The sequence below is a fragment of the Cyprinodon variegatus genome, unplaced genomic scaffold (assembly GCF_000732505.1).
Source record: "Cyprinodon variegatus isolate N-32 unplaced genomic scaffold, C_variegatus-1.0 Scaffold158, whole genome shotgun sequence".
Lineage (NCBI taxonomy): Eukaryota > Metazoa > Chordata > Actinopteri > Cyprinodontiformes > Cyprinodontidae > Cyprinodon > Cyprinodon variegatus.
This window is the reverse complement of record NW_015150611.1, coordinates 933,527-950,293: the sequence shown is the minus strand read 5'-3', so window position 1 is coordinate 950,293 and position 16,767 is coordinate 933,527. Positions and strand designations below refer to the sequence as shown.

The following is a 16,767-nucleotide window of genomic DNA, read 5'->3' as shown; positions in this document are numbered from 1 at the left end:
GTTTATGTGACGCGTCTATCACCAACATCGGCCAATCAGGTAACCAGTATTTTCGCCCCGTCCCAAAATTACTTCAACGGAAGGTTTCCAGATGGATATGCGGAGCAAATCCATCTGGCGGAGTCAGGTTAGTGATGTCCTGCATGTTCAAGGTTCTCTCTGCATTGTTATGCCCTGACTTGTGTGTTAAAAGCAGAGAATCATCTTTTAAGGACACTGTCCTTTAAAGACTGGAGCTGAATTTCACTGATATAAGCACCAAATTGACCAAAATCTGTTTGTTTTTTCCAATTTTCCTTATGAAGGTTGTAAACTCCATAAAACTACAAACATAAATATTCATGTTCTTTCAATTACCTGCATTTGCTTTATTTTCTGCTTCTAGAACGGTGTTAACTCAGGAGGCGCTGATCAGTGTGAAGGGTGTCAGTCTGAGCAGCTATCTAGAGGGACTCATGGCTAAGACCATATCTGTAAATGCTAATAAGGTGAGTCTGTTTGTGTTTGTCCTTTTTCTATTCCACCAAAGCAAAGCTGACCTGATGCTTTTCTTACTTCTAATGTCTCAGTCTTTCCTTGTTTGTTAAGTCAAAAGTCAAAAAAGCCTTTATTGTCATTATATTCTGCAACGGATACAATGAGATTTGGGACTTCCATATCAGCTACCGTGAAATAAAAAAATAAATTTAAAATTTTTATTTTAATTGTGTAAACTATCTTGTTACAGGGTCGGGAGGCGATGGAGTGGGTGATCAGGCGGTTGAACACTGAGATCGAGGAGCTGGCAGCAACTGCGCGGGGCTCCATGCGTGTTCCAATGGCAGCAGCCGTTACAGAAAAATGACCCCAGCATTTCTTTTTATCATCTGCCTACTTCTGCACCACTGAAGGACAGACTCGGACATCTTCCCCTTTAAAGGGGTCCCCTGCCCTAACCTGCCAAACGACCTCAAACCTCGCAGCCCCTTCCTCTGGTCCCCAACATTTTTATATGTACTTTCCATAAGAACATCTGTTCTTCTCAGCAACTCTGCACTTTTTTTTCCTCCAACTGTCTCTGTGGACATTTACAGGGAACACTAAGAAAGTTTAACAAACAAAAACAGGGTTTAAATCAGGCAGAACTTAAAGCTCTTAAGTCTCTAGTTCTGTAATGTAGCCATGTTTTTCAAAATGATTCACGCTGTGCCTACAAGTCCACTCAGAATAGTCACCGTTTTCACCCCCTGGTCTGTCTTTAGCCTTTCATTGCTAGCTCAAACCTCCACAAAGAGGTGTAGCACATTTTTAGATAGTATGGGCTGTCCTTGTGCTACTGAGATCCATCTTTTTCTGAATTCTACTAGAGCAGACAGGCTGTTAGTTACTGGAAGGTAAAAATCTCAACAGCGGTTCATTTTGTCAGGTTACGTTTCTCTAGTTTCTGTCTGAATTGGTTTCTAGTTGGGTTGTAGAGTTGGAGAGAAGGCAGATTTTCTATGTAGCTATAGGAGCTAGACTTCTCTGACTGCAGATTTCCTCTAATTGCAGGGGTCCAAATTAAACCAACGCCCCATGAGCAGAACCTGTTATTGCACATAAGAGAAAGGCAGCTTTGACTTGCTAGGAGATTCTCCAGCTGATTAAAAATGTGATGCAGGCGCTGGTTTTTATCAGCAGTGTTGATCCATCTTTTCTCTCTGTGTTTTTCTGATCTATTTATGGAAAGTTTCAAATAGTGTGTTCTTCTCTTTTACAATGAGGCTAAGCTGTACGGTTTACATGTTAAACTTTAGGAATGTTCATACTTGAATATTTAACTTGTTTTCAGTATGTAAACATCAGGTGGAAGAAAGTTGTTGAAGGGTACATGTTAGGAAATGGATGTGGGGTCGCGGTGTTCTGTTCATGCTCTAAAGTCGTCTGTATTGACTGTGCCAAAATCACTTCTAACGACACAACTATAACTTGTTTTATTTACCCTTTAACCTCCCTGTACGCTTCGACCGCTTCATCCTCCTGTGTGTTAATGTCAGTGTTATTTTATTTGTTGTTAAGACTGTTAAAATGCTCACGTCTCGAAGCCGTTGGTTTAGAGGTGTAAATAAAGGAAGGTCATGTTTTTATTAAGATTTACTTCCGACTGAATTTTGAGGTTAAGACGGTGGATGCATTGGAACCACCTAGATCTCTTCATGTTCTTCCCTCTTTGTCTCACTGTGGAAACTTGCATTTATAGAAATGAAAATCTGCATGCAGGAAGTTGAACAGGATCCAACCGTCCCTGTCAGTCTTTATCGAACTCATGCTGGTCTTTTTCACTCCCACCACTTCAAAATCTATAAATATTTAAATTAGTTTTCATTAAGCGTCATCCTCCTCTGAACACGCAGTGTCTTGTTTCATGAAGGAAGAACTATTTTTTTTTTTTTTTTTTTATGGGGAACATTTTAACATTGGCTGTAAATAGACTCATATTTATATTTTCATGGTGCTACATTCCAAGAATGTTAACATGTACCAGAGACTATTGATTGAGCACTGAAAGCTTTCAAAATAAAGAGATGTCATGGTTTTATTTAGGCTGTGAAGTCTGTTTTTTAATTAACAAATCTTTTGTCTTAAAAAAAAAAAATATCAGCTTTAATGCAACCGTAATAAAATCTTTTTTTTTTTTTTTTAAGTAAGCAACAAGTCCAGTGGATCATTGACCATCCTCCAGCATACTTTACAGGGGCATGAAGTATTTCCTCATAAACTAGACCTTTCATCTCTTGCCCAAACGATCAGTTGTACGGTAGTCTAATCTGACCAGAAAACATTTTACTTTGTAATGATGATGGGACAGAAAAAGAGAGCAGGCTTAGCAGATAAACAGATTTCTTAGTTCTGGAGACTTGGTGAACATTTTGATGTGGTTCCTACAGAAACCTTTGGAGGAAACCAGTATCTGCCTCATCCTCCTGCTCTGTGGTGACAAAGTTAAGAGTTCTCTAGCACATAAAGATTGAAGCCTCACGTCAGACTCTTGGTTCAGGAAAACAGGAAGTCATTGATTTGTTGTTAGCTGTGCAGCCACTCGTATCTACTTATAAAAGTGATACAGACATTTCAGTAAAATAACCTGTTTTATTCATAAGTGAAAATGAATCAGTCTGTCTATTGGCACAACTAGAGAATTGAAGAGCGGAGATGTTGAGAATTTTAATAAATCAGCAAGACACCATGTAGGACCTATATTAATATTTATTATTAAACAATTACAGACTTCAGGTCTTTGATCAGTTGTATTAATTACCAGATTTGTTTATAATTTGACATAGTTATTAATGTGTTAATTCAGTATCTGATAGCAAGTCTTGGAAAGATGTGGTTGAATCATTAAAAAGTGCTTTTATCTGGTGGAAAAACATTCGGATCAGTTCAATCTGGAGAAAATTTCATTATCAACCTAGAAAACAAAGAGTGATTTTGCATATTTGATGTTTAGATGTAGTCGTTTCTGTCTGTTTGCAGAGTCTCCACATCTGAAAAAACGGCCACAAACCCCTGTTTGGACAACAAACAATGATCATTAAGATAATTTCTAGTGACATTTCAAGGTTTTCTTCCATTAACAATTTACCTTGTCCATTTTCAGTACTGTGTTAACCAGCTGCACATATTTCATTCTCGGTAAAACAATGCCCTTACCCAGTATTACTGAAACAAAGAAGTAGATTTCAAGACACAAATACTTAGAGACCACTAATCTGCAGTGGTAACCGACACAAAGAAGGTGGTTATTTGAATTATATTTGTAGTATTTACTAAATCTTAAAAGTTAAGGAAGTAGAAATCATTAATGAATCATGTGGTCCAAAGAGATTAAACTGAAACCTACAGTTCACTTTCATCTGGGCAAGACGCACGGCTGTCTTCATTAAGGTCTCCAACGGATCAACCTGCAAACAAAAATGCACCGTTTTGCACCATAACCAACAAGTAATCTACTCGTAATTATGCACAGCTTACCTTAAAGTCTCCGATTTCAGAGGAGGCAAGGCTCAGGGTAATGCTAAAAGAGGGCAGTGTTGTTACTTTAACTGTGCTAAAAGAAAAGGAGTCAAATATTTAATTCTGTTCAAATTTGATGCATACTTATCCACTGCCATAGAGCCCATCAGCTTTCCTTTACCAATCACCATTTTAAAGGAGGCACTCAAATCCTTCAAGGTAAAAAAAATTTAACAATAAGCCTATTTATCATTTTAGTTCACCTTATCATAAAGATTGTACAGAAGAACTCACAATGTTGAGTGTGAACAGTGGGACCTGAGTACCATTTGGTTCAATAGCAGAGGCCTTCACACTGGCTTTGACCCCCAGGGTCGTGACGCCGGGTTGGAAGGAAAACAGCGGAGCCTCTCGGGCATAAACATTCAGATTCATCATCAAACCTGGAAACATCTTAGGAAGCTGGACGGAGAGAGAGTTACAGATTTTTAGTTTGAATTATGATAGAATACTTCAAGCTGTTTAAGGGAGATCAAATTCATTGAAGCTCTTATTTATATCATCACAGTAGTGGTGTATTTTTATGGGATGCCAGCCTCTGTAGGGCTAACTGTATCGCAAAAAAGTCTTTGTATGTCAAAAAATACTTTTACATATTTTGAGAGCTTAGTTAGGCTCTAAAATGTCTTGTTTAGGTGTGTCGAAACATAATACTCCTAAAGTGTCCAAAATGTTTAAAATGTAAATTATATTCAAACATTAATAATGAGCAAAGTACTGTCATTGTGAAGTTTGCAATATTTCTTATCCTCCACAGCAACCTTAGATCTCCTGCTTATTTTTTCTTATTGCTTCTTAATTTCTCCACAAATTTTCAAAATATTGTTACAAAAACTTAACATTGTTAGGATTTCCTGATGCTGTTCTTCCTCATGTTCTCTAATAAACATCTGAGACCATCAGTGAACACTTTAATTCATATATGGGTTAGATCAAAAGTGGGCAGACTTAGTTTATTAATTGGATAGATTATGAGCACAGGTGGCTAAATTAGATTTCTTTCACGTTCACAGAAATAAAGAGGGTTAAATAAAAATGCAAACCCGTTTTTTGTTGTGGAAAATTTTTAAAAGCTATTTATATTTCTCTCTGCTATTTACTTTATTGAGCTGCAACATTAATCTTTAGAAGGAGACACGTCTTTGTCAATATCATAGTTGGTGAAATAAATCACAGCTTTGGTGGTTGTGACTGTGTCACCTGCAGCTTAATTATGTTGAAATACACAATGTAATGATTGCATATGAAAATACGTCTCACTCAGAAGGGATAAACCTACCTGAGGAATTAAATTTCCCATTGAGGAGGTATTCAGGTGGAAAGGAATACCAGGAGGTATCTGAAAACATGAAATGTTTTTTCGTAACAGAAAAACAATAATTAAAGAGATAATTAAATAAAAATGCATCAAATTTCTTCTGCTTTTTCTTTGCGGATGCACAGACCATGCTGTCGTTAATGAGGACATGAAGCTCTCCAGCTGAGAAGTATCCATAGGAGGCCGAGTTCAGAGTGAACTCAGACATTCCCACTGACAGCATATAGCCTGCCTGTGCAGGGAGGATGAACTTCTGGGGCTCGAAGGGAGGCTCTTTGTGAGTTTTGATGCTGTAGAACTCCCCCTTTGACATAAAAGATCATACGTTTGTCATAAAATATGGTTTTATGGTCAATCTGCCCCAGAGATTGGGTTTGATGCTCTGCTGTATAACATTACCTTGAATCCTAACTGTAGGTTTGAGGCACCAATGACAGGTAGACCAGAGAGAGGGACGTCAAGACTGAGAACCTCATTCACATTATAGGAAACTGAGACGACATACATTACTTATGTTGAAATTCCATATAAATATAATTTCATCACATTTTCTGGAACTTTTTTATGATGTTCATTACCATTCATGGTCAGTAGATGGAGGTCTAACTCCATTATGGCTGTCCTAACCGCAGGACAGATCTGATGAGAAAAAAAAAATCCCATAATCAGTATTAACTTCAGCACATGACAGTGTTCTTCGGTTAAGTAATATGAATTGATTAATATATAAATTATGTAATCATGGTGTGCTGAAATACATACGGCCTCTTGTATTTTCCTAAGTATATGTCCCTTGAAATACTTGATAAATGGCTTAAAAATAATACTGCAGACACAGAAAGGAAAAGGTTTTATATCCAGGCATGGTTGTGAGTTAGATAAATCCTTCCATGTTTTTTTTTTGTTTTTTCAGTACCTAGCTCCACCGTAGAAATTGAGGATCACGTCACCGACTGAAGCATCACAGCCGATGCTGGTGGCAAACAGATGCCCCTTAGCATCATTTCTCAGTTTCACATAAGAGATCAGACCAATGTTGAATATAGCCATGTCGAATGATCCACCGTCATGTCTGGGGATCCAACAGAAGGAGATTAGAAATGTTGATCAAAATTTCACCTATGGACAGAGGTCTGTTGGCATACTGGTGCTGTTTTTATGAAATAACCTGTATTTGCTTTGTTGTATTTGTTGCCATCTACCTTGAACACACCATCTACATGCTTCAGCATGTTGATTGGAGTTTTTTTTTTTTCCCCAATAAAGGCATTGCTTTAAGGCCAAATTTTGGTTTCTCCTGACCAGAACAGCTTCTTCCTTATCAGCTGTGTCAGCTACATAGATATTGGGAATCAGCTACGTGAGTTTTTATAGCTTTCTGTCATCACTGGGCCAAACTCGTGGAGTCTCAGGTTCTCCAATGCGGGCTTTCCAGCTTCTTTACTGAGACATGATCATCACGCACATATTCATGCTTTAAAGAGTAGTTTGGCTTTCATGTCTTTTCGTAGGAGGAAGTTCATGCATGCATAATTCAATTAGAAATGTACTATCTGTGTGTAGTGGTATGTTGTTAACTAAACAAATTGCATTTTATCGATCTTACAATGGAGAAATGAACTTTCTTCATTTAACGCATTCCCTTTTGGGAGCAGTAGGCTGCCATTGTGCAGCACCCAGGGGTGGCCAGTTTGTCGGAGTGGGTTCAGGGTCTTGCTCAGAGAGCCAGAGTGGTAGTCTGTGGGAATGGGTTTCGAACTCACAACCTGAGGATTCCAACCTTGCAGTTTTAAACAGAAGGACCCAATTGTATCATGAAGCTACCTCATTTGAGGCTAAAACATAGAATACATGCTACAGTTTTCTTTGTAGAATAATTTAAAAACGACTTTTTTTTTTATTTCAATTCTTCAATTTTATGACAGCCTCTTACATGAAATCCCTATGAAATACATAGAGGTCTACGTTGATTCTTTCTAAGGCTGGGTTGAACTTTATTTTCTGTTTGAATTTTAGCCATTCAGCATGACTTGAAATATTGATGTGAAAAAGAGGAAGTGACAGAAATCACAAGGTTCTCTTTATTTATAAGTTGATGTGCAGAAACAAAACTTAAAAAAATTCCCCGACTGTTTTGATTGTAAACAAGTGAACCGCCTAAGCTCTGAAGAAATGTCTTGACCTGAATGAGAACCTGCCTAAGTGAACACACAGCGTGTAAATCTCTCTTAGAAAGTCATTCTACACCATCTAAAAAGCAGTTAAACAGCTCTTAGGGAGGAGGGGTAACTTGTGCTCTTATTAAAATTGAATGCAGAAAAAAAGAGAAGAAGACTCACATTACACCAAACCGTGTGCTCCATTCACCACTAGCAGCAAAACTGAGACCAGTGATGGATGTATTCAAGCCTATACTTTTGAAGAACTCAACATTAGGCTCTGGGAGGTCACACTTTTTAATAGTCACACTAAAAGGGAGAGAATAAGGTGTGAATTTTCAGTCAAACAGGCCAATAAAATAAGGTGCAGATGAAATATGTGAAAACCAAAAGCTGTTTAAAAAAAAAAAAAACTGGGATCGACAATCAAGGTAGAAGAAATGCTCATCAACTGTTATAAACATGATCCTACCCTGATAATGTGTAGTGTACTTCTCCAATAAAGATGTTTACACTACCACTGATGTCAGGGAGGGTTATTTGTTTCAACTTGTCTTGAACCCATCCAGTTCCCACGTGTTTACCTGCAAATGCAAGCATAGCAGAGCCGGATGGGCATCCATACCAGGTTTTCATGTCATTATCTGTCTGTCTATAAAAGGATTGCTTAAGTCCAGTCCTCAAGAGCTACTATCCTGCAACTTTTTTCTGCATCCCATTTTTAACACACCTGAATCAAATGAGTGGCTCGTTACCATGCCACTGCTGGGCTAAATGAGAGGATTGAGCCTTTCGATTCAGGTGTGTTACAGAAGAGATGCCTCTAAATGTTACAGGATGGTAGCTCTTGAGGACTGGACTTGAGCACCCCTGGTCTATAGCTTTCTCGGTTTAAGAAAGACATCCCACAGCATGATGCTGCCACCACTTTGTGTAAAAGTAGGCATGAGGTTTTCAGTGAGACATACACCATAGTGGTAGTTGTTCACCATAAACAGCATAAGGGTGATGAAGGTTGTCACGTTACACACATAATGCATCTAATGTGTATCATGTTAGATGCATCATGCAAAAGAATTAAGCTTTGGCTCATGCTAGGAGTTGGAAGCTCCCCATTAAAAATTAAATAAATTTGGGCCGCATACAGCTATGGAAAGGCTTACAGACACACATCCCCTTACCATACTGTAGCCCCTTGTTTGTCAGGATGACTTGCACGGCAGGATTCTCTCCCCAGGAGCACGGCATGAGCATGAGGAATACAGTCACAGAGAGAAGCATCTTTTCCAAGATTGTCTTACCTTCAAAATGAAAGCACAAAATGAGTTTAAACAATGACTAAAACCTTTAGATTATTTTTAAAGCTTCTTAAAAATTCCCTCAAAAATGACAATAAAAGCATACCTGAAACAAGGAACAGATAGCAGATGAAAAAGCTCTGAAGAAAAGGCTCGACCTGAATGAGAACGTATCTTTTTGCCTGGACTGTTTCTAAAGAGAGCAAAGAGATGCAACTCCTGATTCCTGTACTGTACTGCAGAGAAGTGAAACTGGCTGACATCTAATAGCAACAGATATAAGTGTCTGTAAGTGGAAAGAGGAACTGAAAGTAGTTTCTAAAGGGGGGCAGTTCATTTTACACAGGACCACCTCTGCATGAAACTTAACACAAATAAATACAATCAGCCTATTGTTTTACCGCCGTTTAGGACAATTTGTTTAACAGTAACCGTGAAAGATTCTTAAATCATCCTCAAAATTCAAAATGTTATCCTTCCTGACTTAAAATATCAGTGGCATTGGGATTAGGCTGGCTAAGCATTTGTTTCATTCAAATGTGTAGAAACTTTAGAACATTGGAAAGTCAGAAACGAAACACACTACAAAAAAAGGAAGCTTAACTAACCCAAAGAGGAATTTCAGAATAGTTCTGCAAAAATTAAAAATGATTCTAAGGAAAGAACAATTAGAGTCACCAGCCATAAAATATTGGGTTTATTTATCTGTTAAGTCAACCAATACTCTTTATCTCACACACCATGATAAGTTCCATTAATTCACAATGAACACGTTCAATAGGAACAGAATATTATCAGACACATTTTTTTTATTTGTTTTATGTAAGACAATTAGGATCCACTTGCTTGCACTTGAATTCACTCCATCCAAAATGACACTTAAAAACACAGAGGAAACAAACAAGTACTTCAACCGGCATTAGAACGTTGAATAAAAAAAAAGAAACTACAAATCCCAACAGAGAAGTATTCACTCTGTTCAGACCACTACACAGAAGATATTCATGGTTTATAGAGCACCATCTGATCTGATGGCTGCCTGGTGTTTTCTCTGGTTATTGATACCTATGGCAGTTTAAAAAAAAAAAAAACAGCAATAACATATTAATTTCATTGTTTTCCATATATTTCATTCCTCAGATTAAACACATACACACACTGACATGTTTCACTGAATCTTTGCATAAAGATATACACAAGGACAGAGTTTTTAATGCCCTCTTCAGGTGCAGAGAATGTTTCTCCTCAGTCCACTGAATAACACACTTTTCCTGGAATGAGCAAACTACTTTACACAGCACTGATAAGGTATAACATTATGACCACCTGGACCCCTGAATGTGAGCTGTAGTATCTCCATATAGTCGCAGTTTGGAGGTCTCTATGGTATAGATGAAGGGACCTAAAGCTTTTAAGTATGAAATTGTCTAAAACAACACACTGTTTGTGAAATTAGTCTTTTTTATTGCATCAGACTTATCAAACTGTGGTACGAGCACAACTGATGGTAAGGCTTTAGAGCATTTTAGCATTAACTGATAGTAAATTAAATACCTAGAAAAATGTTAATGCCAAGCTTATAAATCCAAACAATAGTAATAGCTCAATGATCTTTGCCTTCCAGAGGAATCACACAATGATTGTTAGGGGAAAAGTGCAAGTTACTCCACCTACATTGAGGATGTTTAATTTCCATCTGAAGTCAGAATTCAGTGTGAGGAAAAACAACAAACCTAAGTCAGCTATATTAGGGTTTCAAGAAAACCAGTAGAATCTGCTAATCGTAGTTAGCGCTAGGGAGCGTTATCACAGATCCTTGCTCCCAGCAGCTGTAAGACTATGACCACCAATGTTCCCAATAACTCAATAAGTTGTTACAGTTATGCTGATTTTTGCACGCTTTCTATCTTAGTCAGTTATTTAACATGCGGCTGTCATTTTGCACGTCTCTGATGTTGCTGCTATTTTCAAATATCCATTACTGTAAAAATCTCCTTTGTATTGGTTATTTATTCTCCAGGTGCACAGATTTATATTGTTAAAACACTTAACAGTAGATTATTTTATTGTTTATCTTATAACTCTTCAGTATTATGTTATTCTTAAACATTTTTCTAAGGTCCATATTTGTGTGACCATTTTTTCTATAATCTTTTTGCTGCTGTAAACAGCAGATTTTCCCCATTGTGGGACAAGAAAGGAATTTTCTATTCTATTCTATTCTATTCTATTCTATTCTATTCTATTCTATTCTATTCTATTCTATTCTATTCTATAGCCAGCCTTGCCACTTGAAATTACCAACACAGGCTAAGATCCTACGTTCCTTCATGACAGGCATTAAATCCCAAAAGGAAAATGTTATAAAAAGGTGGAATAGTCCTTTATGTGCAGATAATATCAAATGACACACAGGCTGTCAGGGATGTTCATAAAGAAATTATTATCACAGCATTTTGCCTGTTTGAAACACTTGGCAGCCATGTTGGATTTTGAGTCAGTTTTATTTTTGGCACAATGTTAATTTTTTTTTTAAACATTTACTTTTCCTGTAGTGACTTGTTAAAAAATAGTGTGAGTGTGAGAACCAATGCAAACTGGTACAAAGTCTCCCATTGCTAGGCTTCAAACTTTTCTGTCCAGCAGATATAAAAGAAATTGAGATTTGTCAAACCAGCCGACCTTCTTCCACTGCTCTGTGGCCCAGTTCTGATTGGGTTTCCAACATACTTAGAGTAACTAGCTTACCTTTTTCATCAATCTGATATACATGGGACTCATCTGTTTAACCCTCTGGCAACAATCAGTATGGACGATATGAAAAACTGCCACTGAAGGTGGGAAACGCCCCACAAGAGCTGCAGTTTTGGAAAGCTTTGATCCACTTGCCTTTGCAGAACTTGCTCAGATACTTATGCTTACTCATTTTACCCATTTTAAACCCATTTCATGTTCACTCAAAAATATCCCATCTACCACTAAATTACCTCTCAGTGGTCATAATGTTGTGCCTAATCGTTGGATAGAGTTCATTATTGCACATTATCACTAAGGCAAACATAAAAAGATATACATTTCACACAAATTATTCTCCATTTTAATGTCAGATGGTCAATGAGGCTCTCAGTCATGGATGTCGTACTTGTAGGCCTCTATGAGGCCTTCGATGGAGTGGATAAAGCCTGATATGGCACATATGCCCCCGATAACAAAAATTGAAACATCAAAGAAAACGTGGTGCCACAGGAGGTTTCTCCACTGGAGCTTTAGGTGGAAGAGGCTCGGTAAGAGGAAGCACAGGCCTGCACCGGTCAAGCTTCCAGTTAGACCCATCAGCAAGGCAAAATGGGGGACAAAGACAGCCATTAGCAGGGTAAAGACAACCAGGCCTACTCTTAAGCCAAGACCCCAGGTTTTTAGCTGCCCACCGGGGCCGTAGCAGTCAGGAAAGAGGGCCCTGCCACCATCTTGGAACATTGACTTCTCCAGAACTTCTACAGCTGCAAAGAATGGCAGAGGGTAGGACAGGAGCGCCTTGGCCACAAGGAAGAGGTTGACCACAGCCCGGATGGTGGAGGGCAGGTTATCTGTGATGACCTCTTTGGTGGCGTCTGCCCAGGTTAGGTAGGCCACCAGGGCGAAGAGGCCCTTAAGGACACAGGCTGAAATGTGGGTCCAGTCCATCATGCAGTGGAACTCACTGGGCTTCTGCATGTTCCCCTCCAGGGAGGGAAGAAAGATCTGAGATGTGTAGCTGAACACAATGATGCCGATGGATATAGGGAATTTCTTCACATCGATGTAGAACTTGACCTTCTCCCACGCCCACTCGCGCGCCCTGGACAGACAGTAGGCGATCACGAGGATGTTGATGACGAAGTGCGCCAGCGTGCACAGCAGGCTGAACTTGGAGACCGCCTTGAGGTTCTTCAGGAACGCGCAGGGAAGCAGCGCCGCCGTGGCCAGCACCGACCAGGCCTTCTGGGAGACGGGGAAGCTGGGGAAGCTGTTGTACATCAGGTTCCCGCTGACCACCACGTACAGGATACACGTCATGACCAGCTCGATGATCTGGGCCACGTTCACAACGTGGCCGCCCAGCGCGGGGAAGCGGGGAGCGCAGCAGGCGTTGGCGATGTCCACGTAGGAGTCTCTGACGCGCACCTTGATGCCGTCCTCGTTCTCCTCGTACAGGCAGGCGATGAGGATTTTGCCCGTGTAGCAGCACACCACCGCGGCGAAGATAATGAGGAAGAGGCCGAGGTATCCACCGTGGAGGATGGCGTACGGCAGGCCGAGGACGAACATGCCCTGCAGACAGAGGAGCGCAGCTCAGTGATAATAAACGAGGCCCAGATCGCAGTGACAGGCCGATCAGCGCAGGCATGCAGCGCTTTACTCACACAGCTCCCATCTTATATAAGAACAACATTCATCGGATCAGATTCAGAATAAAAATGCAAACTATGATGCTTTTCCTCGTGGATTTCCGCATCAAATTGAAATATGCAAACAGATTAAAAATGTTGAAATTTCAACATTTATTTGATTGTAATTAGAATTTGATTAAAACCTCGATAAGCGAGCCTTGAGGCAATCGATGTCAACCAGACCCCGCCTGAAGCTCCGCTGATAAAAAGATTTGAATAAATAAAGGGATGGAGCCCCTCAGAGCGGTGCATCCTCTCACAAGACACCAAAGCACCGTGAAATTGTCTGCATTTAATTAGGGGAAAAAAAAAAAAAAAAAAATCCAAACCAATAAATTGTTTCATTTTGCTTGCACCAACTTATTCCGAATCTTAATTTAGGATACTTAATGTTTGATAATATTTAAAAAACTGAAAAAATGTGAAGGTGACTTTTGTTCAGCAGCAGGCCTCATGCAGAAAATGCAGCGAGCGCATGTGGCCCTGAAGAAATTTTTATAAGGGGGTAAAAATATCCATCCTCATATGGATTGCGTTTATCCCCAAAATAGGATGCCATTGGGTCTCTCAGTGTCACTTAAAATCATTATTATTAACTATATAGTGTAAATTTTCCAGTTTAAATCCTTCTTTTTTTAATCAAAAAATGACAGGAGAAAAAAAGGGTTTGCAAAACATCTTGAAGAATAAAAAATTAAAAGGCTTACAGACAATTTAATTTGAAATACATTATGGTATTTATAATGAAGACCTTTCTTAAAGCTCTAATGCAAGTTGGTTTTGGTTATAGTTTCATTTTCTGCGCATGTTAGCTACATTTAATATTACTGGATATTTTTTTCAACCAGCAAAGACTAAAATTGAGCACTATATTAATTATTTTTGAAGATAATTTATAATGTAGAGCAGTTGTTAGTCTTTTTAATCTGCAGTGTCTCATGTGAAATGTTCATGGTGCTGCTTTATTTCTATCTGATCAGCATGAGGCCTATATTCATTGGAATAAATAATGCTTGGTTCAACAACGACTAACATAAAAAAGACCTCCACAGTTTGTAAGGTCTTAAATTAATTTTGATTTTTATCTTGATGATAATTTAAAAGTTTTGCTGCTCTATCCTCCCTCCTAAACAACAGCAAACAAACGCCTGGCCTAATCATAAAGGAGCTCTGATTAAATCAATTTATTTTTTCTATATACAAACAACCCATATTTTGTTTTGCGTGATCCCCTTTGTGTCACTGATGGGAAAGTGGGCTCCCACAGGCCGCTCGCTGTGCTTGTGCCTTGGGCTGGCTCTGAGCACATGGCATGTCCACATTCGGACATGGTGCTAGAAGTACCTGAATGGCATTGGTGACGTTCCATCCAGCTTCCCATGACGTGATTTTTGGTTTGTCCTCCTCCAGAGAGCCGCCGCTCTTCAGGGTGGACTGCCTCGGGCCGGTACCATCCCTCTGGTAGCGGGTGTCCCCCTCCAGCTCCCCCTCTCCCTCCATGTCTCCTCCTTCCTCCTCTTCCCCTCGAAGGACATCCATCTGCATCCCTTGCCTGTAGTCATAGTCCAGATCGTCGCACTCTGCGAAGCCCAGACCTTCCTCATCGGTGGCGGCCTGGAAGCCCAGCCTGGCGAATACCCCGCTGACCTTGGCCTGGGATTTGTTAGACACCGTGTGGGCCGCATTGGTCAGTTTATTGGAGATCTTGTGTCGTATTAAATGAGCCATTTCTATTTAAGATTTTGTTTTTCTTCACTTCAAAAAACCTGTCAGATTAGGCCTCCCAAAGCTCATGCAGGTGGAATGATTGATTGTTTTTGCTCCTATTTAAAAACCATGCCTGTTGGCTCTGGAATGTCGTCGCAGTTGCTGTTCTTTTCACAGAAAATCCTCATCCGCTTATTTTGGCTTTTCCAGCCATGTCACTCCACCAGAAAACAAACAAACAAAGAAAAAAACACCCTCCTTCATGAAGCACAAAGAAAACGGATCCTGAGTTGTCGTTAAAATCCCAATTTAATCGCAAATGTTCAGTTTAGAATCCAGTTAGTGGTGCTGTAGAGATGTTGTAGTCTCAGCATCAGCACCAGGGAGAGAGAGAGGGGGGCGCGAGGAGCGTGCACGTGCCCGCAAAGAGTGGCACAGCCCTCACGCTCCCGGACCGCGCGGGTGGCAGGAGAGAGACGCTTATTCCTTCGGCGAGAGTTTAACGACAGAGTGATCACGACCTAAAAAAAAAAAAAAAAAATCCGGGCTGTTAGAGGCGTGGCAGAGCTTCAGAATCCTCCCATGAAATGATGCATGAATAAAAACACCAAACATCTCACCTGCTGCCATACTGCGATCTAAAGGAATGGCGCCAGCTGTCACCAAGGAACACCATGATTCGTGGCTAAAGATGTAAATTACAAAGAAGGGGAAAATATCTCTTGAAATAATCTGAAACTATTTAAAAAATATATATATTTTGCTGTCAGAATAATAAAAAACATTCCTGTTAACTCCTTTAACCCGATCTGCCCAAGTATAAGGGAACCAATCAGTTATTTGTGAAACGAAGCATTCACAGCTCGACACCCTATCATAAGGGCCGAAAATGTTATCACCCCTGTTCGCGTGAATGCCTAATAGATCCTAACCCCTGTTCGCGTGAATGCCTAATAGACAACGTTTTGTGCAAAACACTATTTTCTAAATGCAAAGAAACCATATTTTACTCTAAATGTGCTGCCTCTCTTTTTAAATGCTACTGAACAGGGAAGATAATCCATTAGGCATTAAAGGATCCTGGCTGTATTCATTTTAATAAGATGGGGTGAACTAAATAAATTCGAGACTCTATATCTCTGCATTTCATTCGATGATAATTTTCTATAGGCTCTATATGGACACAAATCGGACCTATTTAGATTGTAAAGGGATTAAAATCATACAATTTTCTAAATATTTCAATGCATAATTATTATTATTAGCCTGCTCTACATTCCTGTTCTTTAACAGTCCAGATGTTAACCCCTCAGGCTGGCAGAATGCAACTCGTTGCTGACATGATGAGCCTCTGCAGATGTGGAGCACCAACAGCACCATGGACAGCTCCTCCATCAAAATACATAAATAAATACAACAGATCTCAATCTTTTAACGCCCTGAAATTACTTATAGGTTATGGTCTTACGTAAGTTTTGTAGTTTGTGTTTTTTTTTCTTTTTATTTATTTTCTTTGTAGACTTGCCTATATATCTAAATGTGCGTAGACCAAAAGAAAAAAAAAAATGACCAAGGAGGAATAGCGCTGTTTTTCCTCTACCTCACTCTAATCCCTGCAAATAGGAAGCACCTCGTCTTTGCCTCCCTAATCTGTCGTGACAGGGCTGAGCAAAAACTGTCATCCAGTCTTTTCAGTTGGCTTGCAGAAATGTGGCCTACTGTGGGAGGGAGCCTGAAAAAATAAGGGCTTGTCTTACACTCGTGATTTGGGGGAAAGAGAGAAAATATGCGTGTTTGTATATATATATATATACAAACAT

At 39.5% G+C, this 16,767-nt stretch overlaps 3 protein-coding genes across 3 annotated transcripts in view; 1 reads left to right on the top strand and 2 right to left on the bottom strand.

Annotated features, from left to right (window-relative positions):
* Window positions 1–2,217, top strand: part of LOC107086692 (PRELI domain containing protein 3B-like) — a 6,860-nt gene extending 4,643 nt beyond the window's left edge. Inside the window, exons 5-6 of the mRNA XM_015377803.1 lie at window positions 386–488; window positions 728–2,217. Of these exons, the coding sequence (XP_015233289.1) occupies window positions 386–488; window positions 728–844 (220 nt within the window). The 3' untranslated portion in view covers window positions 845–2,217. The remainder of the gene's footprint in view (window positions 1–385; window positions 489–727) is intronic.
* A 481-nt stretch (window positions 2,218–2,698) lies between these two features.
* On the bottom strand, window positions 2,699–9,088 carry LOC107086638 (bactericidal permeability-increasing protein-like). The gene is made up of 16 exons (XM_015377727.1): window positions 8,917–9,088; window positions 8,694–8,813; window positions 7,985–8,096; window positions 7,693–7,821; window positions 6,270–6,425; window positions 6,116–6,179; window positions 5,932–5,992; window positions 5,753–5,844; window positions 5,481–5,657; window positions 5,315–5,374; window positions 4,270–4,437; window positions 4,120–4,187; window positions 3,994–4,036; window positions 3,863–3,923; window positions 3,605–3,681; window positions 2,699–3,528 (listed from the first exon to the last, which is right to left on the bottom strand). Exons 1-16 carry the CDS (start codon window positions 9,071–9,073, stop codon window positions 3,466–3,468), a joined length of 1,608 nt encoding a protein of 535 aa, XP_015233213.1. The 5' UTR covers window positions 9,074–9,088; the 3' UTR covers window positions 2,699–3,465.
* Window positions 9,089–10,995: 1,907 nt separating this feature from the next.
* On the bottom strand, window positions 10,996–15,437 carry LOC107086645 (vesicular inhibitory amino acid transporter-like). Its single transcript, XM_015377735.1, has 2 exons — window positions 14,585–15,437; window positions 10,996–13,121 (listed from the first exon to the last, which is right to left on the bottom strand). Exons 1-2 carry the CDS (start codon window positions 14,966–14,968, stop codon window positions 11,934–11,936), a joined length of 1,572 nt encoding a protein of 523 aa, XP_015233221.1. The 5' UTR covers window positions 14,969–15,437; the 3' UTR covers window positions 10,996–11,933.
* Window positions 15,438–16,767: the final 1,330 nt, after the last annotated feature.